Source organism: Sinocyclocheilus anshuiensis, unplaced genomic scaffold, assembly GCF_001515605.1.
Source record: "Sinocyclocheilus anshuiensis isolate Anshui unplaced genomic scaffold, SAMN03320099.WGS_v1.1 scaffold442, whole genome shotgun sequence".
NCBI lineage: Eukaryota > Metazoa > Chordata > Actinopteri > Cypriniformes > Cyprinidae > Sinocyclocheilus > Sinocyclocheilus anshuiensis.
Genome location: NW_015542354.1, coordinates 1653639 through 1664705, shown reverse-complemented (window position 1 = coordinate 1664705; position 11067 = coordinate 1653639). Strand labels below are relative to the sequence as shown.

Genomic DNA, 11067 nt, shown 5'->3' with positions numbered 1-11067 from the left:
CACCCCACTATAGTCCTTTGATCAAAGAAGAACAGCAGGCTTGCTGATGAAGGGTTATCCAGTGACTTTGTAAAGTGACACTAGTGAGACGTCAGCTGACACTAGTGAGACTCATCCAAATCTTTCTTCCCGCAGCTCTCAAAAGGGGGATCAGTGTTTGATCATTGTACTCTGTCAATAACTTCCCATGAGCATTTTCACTTGAATAAGACAAATCTTTAGCTTTTGATGCAGTTAGGATTTAATTAGTTGTTTATTTAGATTGCACTTCATATGGGAAAGTAATTGACAATATTTTTTCCAAATGATACCTGAGAGTTAGTGCCTCAGATTTGAGAGAGGCCTACAAAGAGAACATTTAACTGTGAGACACAGTGATGTAAAACAGTGTAATGTATAATGTCAACACAACTGCTTGTGCACTGATGTGCGGCAGCAAGCCGGGGGAATGGTGTTTTATTAGCCTACACAATTAATCAGGGAATCATGTTAGACGGTAAAGGCAGCTGGCATGTTTATGGCCAGGAGCCAGATTTGCATACAAGCAAAGCAGCAGAATGGCCTGGATGTGTTTACTGCTGTTTAGCATAGTTAGCTTTTTCATTTTTATGTACTTCAATGTGAAGTGTGCTCAGCATCAACTGCTGGCTAGCAGCTCACAGCACAGTCTGAGCGCTTGAGCATGAATATTAGCAAATGACCCCGGGAAGCCCCAGTGGCCTCAAAGTTTAACAGAAGAGTAATGCAGTTAATAAGGCTGGATGCATCCTGTGAAAATAAATGCTAGGCTGTGTAGTCTGCAAAGAGTGTGGGTGTCGACTTGATGGATAAATACTATGAAGATGCTGTAGAAAGAGAATGGTTGAGAGCAAAATAGAACAGAGAAACAAAAAGGCAATGGTCTGCCAGATTGAGAGAGACAGAAAACAGAAATGAATGAGAATTAAGTAATAGTTCACCCTGAAATAAAAATTGTATTATAATTTACTCATCCTCGTGTTGTCCTAAACCTGCATTACCTTCCTTCTATTGCAGAACACAAGGTATTTTGAAGAATGCTGGTTGGTTACTAAACAAAAATAAATGAATAAATAAATAAATAATAATAATAATAATACAGCATCTTCATAGTATTTATCCATTAAGTCGACTATATCCACCCACAGGCTTTTCAGACATAATGTATCGCATAACCTTGTACTTCAGTTACATCTGGTCAAATGCTAATTTTCATTCCTTTGCTTGGGTTTGAGGACATCTGAGGACAACATACAAAACTACCAAATCTTGCTATAATGGACATCAACTTCAGATAGTCCCCACTGATAAGCTATTACTAAATATAATGGAGAATCTTTAATTTTCTGTAAAGCTGCTTTGCAACGATTTGCACATGAAAAGTGCTATACAAATAAACTTGAATTGAATTAATAACAATCATAATAATAATCAATATCTCTTAATAATAAAGATGTTCCACAGAAGGAAGTCAGTCATACATGTTTGCTAAAACATGAGGGTGGGTTAATGAGACCTAATATGGCATAATGTTGATTTCTGCAAAAAACAAAACAATTTAGTCTTGCCCCTTGTTTTCCTATAAATAAATAAATAAATAAATAAATAAATAAATAAAATACAGGTTACAGTGAAGCACTTCTAATACAATGAAAGTAAATGGGGCAAATTATTGCAGGATTTAAGACCAGAAATGTGACGCATATACTATATGCATTATATTTTATATAAGAAAATTATTATTTTGTTAAAATGTATGTACAATTTGCATTGTAAAGTTGTCGTTCTCTCTCTCTCTATCTCTCCCTTTCTGTTTAAGGAAAAAGTAATTTAATCATTTTAGTTATCATTATGCCACAAGTGCTGTCGATTGCAGAACCCAGAATATTCTTGAGCTAAACAGCGTGAGACTGCTGGTGTTTGTATAAAATAAATCTGTGGGATCTGTCACATGCTTAGCCTAATATAAAAGAGAACAAACCAAAACACACTTTCACTGAGGGAGTTCATTTTCCATCAACGCACATGATCCCAGCACAATGAGATAAACCTCAAAAGAGCTAATTTCAGAGCAATTTCTGTCAGGCTCTGATGTGTGAGCTTTAAAAGTTAAATTTTAAATATTATGCTAATATGCAACGGGATTATCGGTTGCAAACAGTGTTTTGACAAGCTTGTCATGATCTCTTGCCTGTCATGAAAACGGTAGACAGCAGAAATCCTGATACAGAGGGTGGAAGATTGGCTTCCTTGTATATTAAAAATGAACGAGTGGTGGCGCTGTTGCACTGAAAACCTATAATTAGAATCTCTAAGCATGTTGCGGAGGACAAATTGACACAACACAAGCGAAGGTCTCCCAACAAGTTAGCAGAAGCTGGAACCAAAGACCGTTTCGTTGGAGAGAACAGTCCTGAAAACGACTGCTGCTACAGTGCACTACACGACATTTCCGGGTTTTTCATGGACATTTTATTTAAATCAAGCTGAAAATGAAAAGCTCTGTGTTGTGGAGGACATACAGAAGATTAAAGGTCAAAAGTGCTGATTATAAAAAAAAAATTCCAGCTCTTTGACCGATCAATCTAACATGCGTGAAGAACGTGATCTTCTGCACTCAACTCCTTATATCGTGAGCATAATGTTTGTGTACACCAAACTAGAGCACGTTATGCATTAACTGGCATCTGCAGCGATGTTAATGTTTCTGGCAGCAGTCAGATTATTTCTCTCCCGTCCTGGATGCAGCAGGTAGGCCACGGCAGACCGACCGTTTTAGGAGAAAATGTATTCAGTCTGTACTCAGAACGTATCGAATAGGCTAGTTTAGCATTTCAATAGCCCATTTAGGAATGCAAAAATTGGATTATAGCCTATAGGTTGCAGATAGGGTGCACGCTCGGCCATTGCACTCAGTAGTGTGAGTTATATATTATTTGATAGACTCTCATAATGTTAGTGACTACCATTCAGTAGCACACATTAACTTTTTAAAGCTTCTAGCAGTATTGTCATTTTTTACTGAAACTATTAAGTGTATATAAAAATTATAATATAAATATTAAATGAAAAACTTAAAAACAAAAATTGGATATGTTGGCAATATGTAACTGAGATTAAAATAAGTATGAGCTGAATTACTAAAATACAATAATAATAATAAAAAAATAAACAAAAACTAATGAAGTAAACTTAAAAATAATAGCAAAAAGATCATTTAAATTCTAATATATATTCTTACACACACATAAGGAATAATTGATGACTGGCCATTGACGTTGAATTATTAGAAAAATAATGCATTATTTTTCTAATAATTCAACGGCCTGATTGGTCAGCCAATCAGATTCAAGCATTCAACGGCCCCCGTAGTATAAATATGTATATATTATGAAGTTAAACATTTTGAAGTACGCAGTGTTGTTTATTTGTTTTCAATTTCTGTTACCTTCCTTCTCTTTCAGGGTATACAATGAATCCCTTCCATGGATCCGTTGGACCCTTGGCCTGCTGCTTCTCTGTACTGCTGATGCAGACAGTGGTAGAAAACCTAATTTTGTCTTTATGATGGTGGACGATTTAGGAATTGGAGACCTTGGATGCTATGGAAACACAACACTGAGGTTTGTTCATATGATTGAGTTTATTGCTTTTATTCAGAGTTCTTCCAGGAAATCCATACAAACTGTCCGCTTATGACTTGTGGATTGTATTAGTTGTTACATGTATGTACTCTGCATGTGAAATAATGTACAGTTAGGCCAGCACTGTCAGAAGATGCTGTGTAAGAATGATTCAAGATCATTACATTTGACTTGCATTGGATTTTCTTTTTGATGGGTTCATGTACCGTACGCTTCAAAGATGAATAAAGTTTGTATGGAAGCTTGTTTCTGCCACGGTATAAAAAAATAAAAAGATAATTGCATCTTTTTATCTCAGTTCTTTCTTCACTTTTTTCTTGCAATTCTGAGAAAAAATTAAGTCTGAATTGTGAGGTATAAACTCTTAGAATAGTTAGATTAAAAGTCGAAATTACATTTCCTGATGAAAAACAAAACTGAATTGTGAGATGCAAACTTCCATAAATTTGGAACCCAGGTGAATAGACATCTCTCTCACAGGCATAATGAGACTGTGTATTGTATTGTGGTTGTCCTGGCCCGCAGGACGCCTAACATTGACAGACTGGCCCTGGAAGGGGTGAAACTGACCCAACACATAGCTGCTGCACTCTGCACTCCCAGCAGGGCAGCCTTCCTCACAGGCAGATACCCGATTCGATCAGGTCAGTGCTGGAGATACTAGAGTTCTGCTGAAATAAGCGATATGTGCTGAGACTTAGTGTTAAAGTGTTAAAAAACACTTCTTTGTATGAGAGATTGCTGATAATTACAATAATAATTATAATAATGTAATTATAATATTATTAGTAGTACTAAGTACTAGTACTTCAGTGGATTCATTGTTTATTTTTTAAGCCATTTATGCAGCATGTTCATAAAAAAATGGTCAGTTTGTCTTTTTAACATTGGTGTAGGATTCTCACTTCATGTGTACATTTGCTTTTTTTTTTTTTTTGATGCATAGGTATGGCTGCACATGGGCGTATGGGAGTTTTTCTCTTTTCTGCATCGTCAGGAGGCCTTTCACAAGAAGAAATCACCTTTGCCAAGGCTGTCAAAGAGCAAGGCTATTCTACTGCTGTATTCGGTATGTTACTTACATAACTCTGGTTATACGGTAACAGGGTCCTGTAAAGTATGTCACTGTGGGAAATGCCTCAGGCGTGACCGATGACAATACATGTGGTGGCTGACCGACAGGTCATGGGAATGACAAGGGTCATCTGTCATTGCGCAATTCTTAACATCTCTTTTTTATTCTGACTGAGTGAAGTGTGTCGAGATCACATTGATCACATGATTATCAGAGAATGGGAGTTAGCATTTAAATTTAAAATCATTTGATATCTCATTAGGAATGCAAACAGCTCCATATTGCAAATAGCACGTAGTTCAGATAATCCAGTGTTGTTGTTTATGATTAATTGGGCTAAGATCTCTTCATAGCTTGTATGAATCAAATTAAATAAATTCTATTATTTATTTATAAACTTTGGACTTAGAGCAGTGTAGTATTACAATATACAACATATAAAATCTCTTGATTAAGTGTAGTGATTTCCAAGCTGACTTGGCACTTATATCTTTGGAGGGATATGCACTTAAAGGGTTACTCCACCCCAAAATGAAAATGTTGTCATTAATTGTCATTAATTGATTAATTAATTTGTAATTAATTTGTCTCCTCCGCATCACCGTAGTGCCATTTTGGACGTAGAAATGTAGAAAACGTATCCGTGTGGTGCGGCTGACACAGAATAGCATACGCTGTTTGCGTTCAGTGGATATTCTCCAAAATGGCACCAGGGTGACGCGGAGGAGACGAATTGTTGAATAAAGTTGTTATTTTTGTTTACTTTGCGTACAAAAAGTATTCTCGTCCACTGATGTCACATGGATTATTTTACCGATGTCCTTGCTACGTTTCTGGATGTTGATCATGTTACTTACATTGCTGTCTATGGGAGGGTCAGAGAGCTCTCAGAATGCATCAAAAATATCTTAATTTGTGTTCCGAAGATGAACAGAGGTCGTACGAGTTTGGCACGACATGAGGGTGAGTAATTGACAATGACAAAATTTTCATTTTGGGGTGGAGTAATCCTTTAAATAGCATCTATGATGCAGATTGATTGCTTAAGCTCTCCTGGGGTTGCAAGCTAATACTATTATAATTTGGTATCACTGATTCTTGGGACATGGAACAAATGATGTCAATAAATTTACTTGTCACAGGATTTGAAAATAGCAACATTTCCCCTTTGAAAATAATTAGGGATGCACCGATACCACTTTTTCCAGTACTTGCCCGATACCGATACTTTTATATTTGGTACTTGCCGATACCGAGTACCGATACCGATTTTGCTATCCTCACTTACATAAATGAACTGTAGTGTCCTGCACCCACTTGTAAAAAACTATCAAAAATTATATCTGGTCTCTGCATCCGACCGAACTACAAACTTTCCAGTGATGTCTGTGAGAAAGGTATATTCACTTGTGATGTGTATTCACTCGACAAGCTCGCGTATCTGCGCCGCCGTGCACTCAATCCACTCAGCGCGCTTTGCTTATCAACTCGCGCACATCAGCGATACAGGCGTTAATACTGAATGTTTAACATTATATTCATTGCATACATGAGTACGAGTACAGGAGACCAGTATCGGGCCCGATACCGATACCAGTATCGGTATCGGTGCATCCCTAAAAATAATCCAAGATTAGTAATAGAATGCTTTTATCACACACACACACACACACACACACACATACACACACCATTTTATTGTATTATTTTATTAATCAAAAGTATTACTGAAAACTACTGTGATGCAAAACTGAATTTTCAGCATCCATTACCCCAGTATTCAGCATCACACAAGCAATCAGAAATAATTCTAATATGCGGATTTGCTGCTCAAGTAACATTTCTTGTTATCATCATTGTTGAAAACAGTTCATATTTTTTGTGGAAACTGTGATTCCCTTTCATGGGAACTTCGAACTGCGTCCTCTAGGGGTCGCTATGGGGAACGCCTCGTCGTGACCCGTGTCTGAAGCATACATTGAAAAAACACCAACTCGTTGGCCGGCGACAGCCATGACGTCACTACCGGTGCGACTATAGTATAAATAGGCGCCGGGAGCACACATCATTCACTTCTTCGTCTGAAGCTTGCGTCCGCAGCATGGCAAGAAACCTAGAGGATGCAGTGTCTCGTTCCCTACTCAGGGAACCACGGTTACATAAGTAACCTGAGACGTTCCCTTTCATGGGAACTTCGAACTGCATCCTCTAGGGGTCGCTATGGGGAACGCCTCGTCGTGACCCGTGTCTGAAGCATACATTGAAAAAACACCAACTCGTTGGCCGGCGACAGCCATGACGTCACTACCGGTGCGACTATAGTATAAATAGGCGCCGGGAGCACACATCATTCACTTCTTCGTCTGAAGCTTGCGTCCGCAGCATGGCAAGAAACCTAGAGGATGCAGTGTCTCGTTCCCTACTCAGGGAACCACGGTTACATAAGTAACCTGAGACGTTCCCTTTCATGGGAACTTCGAACTGCATCCTCTAGGGGTCGCTATGGGGAACGCCTCGTCGTGACCCGTGTCTGAAGCATACATTGAAAAAACACCAACTCGTTGGCCGGCGACAGCCATGACGTCACTACCGGTGCGACTATAGTATAAATAGGCGCCGGGAGCACACATCATTCACTTCTTCGTCTGAAGCTTGCGTCCGCAGCATGGCAAGAAACCTAGAGGATGCAGTGTCTCGTTCCCTACTCAGGGAACCACGGTTACATAAGTAACCTGAGACGTTCCCTTTCATGGGAACTTCGAACTGCATCCTCTAGGGGTCGCTATGGGGAACGCCTCGTCGTGACCCGTGTCTGAAGCATACATTGAAAAAACACCAACTCGTTGGCCGGCGACAGCCATGACGTCACTACCGGTGCGACTATAGTATAAATAGGCGCCGGGAGCACACATCATTCACTTCTTCGTCTGAAGCTTGCGTCCGCAGCATGGCAAGAAACCTAGAGGATGCAGTGTCTCGTTCCCTACTCAGGGAACCACGGTTACATAAGTAACCTGAGACGTTCCCTTTCATGGGAACTTCGAACTGCATCCTCTAGGGGTCGCTATGGGGAACGCCTCGTCGTGACCCGTGTCTGAAGCATACATTGAAAAAACACCAACTCGTTGGCCGGCGACAGCCATGACGTCACTACCGGTGCGACTATAGTATAAATAGGCGCCGGGAGCACACATCATTCACTTCTTCGTCTGAAGCTTGCGTCCGCAGCATGGCAAGAAACCTAGAGGATGCAGTGTCTCGTTCCCTACTCAGGGAACCACGGTTACATAAGTAACCTGAGACGTTCCCTTTCATGGGAACTTCGAACTGCATCCTCTAGGGGTCGCTATGGGGAACGCCTCGTCGTGACCCGTGTCTGAAGCATACATTGAAAAAACACCAACTCGTTGGCCGGCGACAGCCATGACGTCACTACCGGTGCGACTATAGTATAAATAGGCGCCGGGAGCACACATCATTCACTTCTTCGTCTGAAGCTTGCGTCCGCAGCATGGCAAGAAACCTAGAGGATGCAGTGTCTCGTTCCCTACTCAGGGAACCACGGTTACATAAGTAACCTGAGACGTTCCCTTTCATGGGAACTTCGAACTGCATCCTCTAGGGGTCGCTATGGGGAACGCCTCGTCGTGACCCGTGTCTGAAGCATACATTGAAAAAACACCAACTCGTTGGCCGGCGACAGCCATGACGTCACTACCGGTGCGACTATAGTATAAATAGGCGCCGGGAGCACACATCATTCACTTCTTCGTCTGAAGCTTGCGTCCGCAGCATGGCAAGAAACCTAGAGGATGCAGTGTCTCGTTCCCTACTCAGGGAACCACGGTTACATAAGTAACCTGAGACGTTCCCTTTCATGGGAACTTCGAACTGCATCCTCTAGGGGTCGCTATGGGGAACGCCTCGTCGTGACCCGTGTCTGAAGCATACATTGAAAAAACACCAACTCGTTGGCCGGCGACAGCCATGACGTCACTACCGGTGCGACTATAGTATAAATAGGCGCCGGGAGCACACATCATTCACTTCTTCGTCTGAAGCTTGCGTCCGCAGCATGGCAAGAAACCTAGAGGATGCAGTGTCTCGTTCCCTACTCAGGGAACCACGGTTACATAAGTAACCTGAGACGTTCCCTTTCATGGGAACTTCGAACTGCATCCTCTAGGGGTCGCTATGGGGAACGCCTCGTCGTGACCCGTGTCTGAAGCATACATTGAAAAAACACCAACTCGTTGGCCGGCGACAGCCATGACGTCACTACCGGTGCGACTATAGTATAAATAGGCGCCGGGAGCACACATCATTCACTTCTTCGTCTGAAGCTTGCGTCCGCAGCATGGCAAGAAACCTAGAGGATGCAGTGTCTCGTTCCCTACTCAGGGAACCACGGTTACATAAGTAACCTGAGACGTTCCCTTTCATGGGAACTTCGAACTGCATCCTCTAGGGGTCGCTATGGGGAACGCCTCGTCGTGACCCGTGTCTGAAGCATACATTGAAAAAACACCAACTCGTTGGCCGGCGACAGCCATGACGTCACTACCGGTGCGACTATAGTATAAATAGGCGCCGGGAGCACACATCATTCACTTCTTCGTCTGAAGCTTGCGTCCGCAGCATGGCAAGAAACCTAGAGGATGCAGTGTCTCGTTCCCTACTCAGGGAACCACGGTTACATAAGTAACCTGAGACGTTCCCTTTCATGGGAACTTCGAACTGCATCCTCTAGGGGTCGCTATGGGGAACGCCTCGTCGTGACCCGTGTCTGAAGCATACATTGAAAAAACACCAACTCGTTGGCCGGCGACAGCCATGACGTCACTACCGGTGCGACTATAGTATAAATAGGCGCCGGGAGCACACATCATTCACTTCTTCGTCTGAAGCTTGCGTCCGCAGCATGGCAAGAAACCTAGAGGATGCAGTGTCTCGTTCCCTACTCAGGGAACCACGGTTACATAAGTAACCTGAGACGTTCCCTTTCATGGGAACTTCGAACTGCATCCTCTAGGGGTCGCTATGGGGAACGCCTCGTCGTGACCCGTGTCTGAAGCATACATTGAAAAAACACCAACTCGTTGGCCGGCGACAGCCATGACGTCACTACCGGTGCGACTATAGTATAAATAGGCGCCGGGAGCACACATCATTCACTTCTTCGTCTGAAGCTTGCGTCCGCAGCATGGCAAGAAACCTAGAGGATGCAGTGTCTCGTTCCCTACTCAGGGAACCACGGTTACATAAGTAACCTGAGACGTTCCCTTTCATGGGAACTTCGAACTGCATCCTCTAGGGGTCGCTATGGGGAACGCCTCGTCGTGACCCGTGTCTGAAGCATACATTGAAAAAACACCAACTCGTTGGCCGGCGACAGCCATGACGTCACTACCGGTGCGACTATAGTATAAATAGGCGCCGGGAGCACACATCATTCACTTCTTCGTCTGAAGCTTGCGTCCGCAGCATGGCAAGAAACCTAGAGGATGCAGTGTCTCGTTCCCTACTCAGGGAACCACGGTTACATAAGTAACCTGAGACGTTCCCTTTCATGGGAACTTCGAACTGCATCCTCTAGGGGTCGCTATGGGGAACGCCTCGTCGTGACCCGTGTCTGAAGCATACATTGAAAAAACACCAACTCGTTGGCCGGCGACAGCCATGACGTCACTACCGGTGCGACTATAGTATAAATAGGCGCCGGGAGCACACATCATTCACTTCTTCGTCTGAAGCTTGCGTCCGCAGCATGGCAAGAAACCTAGAGGATGCAGTGTCTCGTTCCCTACTCAGGGAACCACGGTTACATAAGTAACCTGAGACGTTCTGCAATGAATAGAATGTTCAAAAGAACAGTATATTATTTATTTATTTATTTTGTAAATTCTTAACTGTCACTTTTGATTAGTTCTTTTTAAAAATGTATTTGCTCATTTATATGCTAGTTTTGTCAATATTTATAATAAATATTAAATATGACATTCATATCTGCTTGTTTATGTTGACATAATGGCAAGGAAAGCACATTTTGTGGGAAAAGGGAGTAAGCAGGTGGTTTCACCAAAACCTCTAACATGTTTAACTCAATAATCCAAAATAATTCCATGATTGATTGTCTAATTGATTGATTTATTTGTTTGTTTATTCACTTATGTAGTTTATGTTGTCCTGTATCTCAAAAATCAGTGATATTGTGTGATATACCACTGAATGAAAAGCTAGCAGCTGTAGTGATGACTGGCTCACCTCAGGGACAAATGTGGATTCGGCTTAAGGGACTAAAAAAAGGGAAAAAAAGGGGAAAAAGGGGGG

General features: G+C 42.1%; 1 protein-coding gene across 1 annotated transcript in view; it reads left to right on the top strand.

The window, feature by feature from the left end:
• Positions 1-2691: 2691 nt before the first annotated feature.
• The window catches only part of LOC107691625 (steryl-sulfatase-like), a 24851-nt gene continuing 16475 nt past the window's right edge, over positions 2692-11067 (top strand). Inside the window, exons 1-4 of the mRNA XM_016490314.1 lie at positions 2692-2769; positions 3483-3641; positions 4188-4306; positions 4609-4731. Of these exons, the coding sequence (XP_016345800.1) occupies positions 2714-2769; positions 3483-3641; positions 4188-4306; positions 4609-4731 (457 nt within the window). The 5' untranslated portion in view covers positions 2692-2713. The remainder of the gene's footprint in view (positions 2770-3482; positions 3642-4187; positions 4307-4608; positions 4732-11067) is intronic.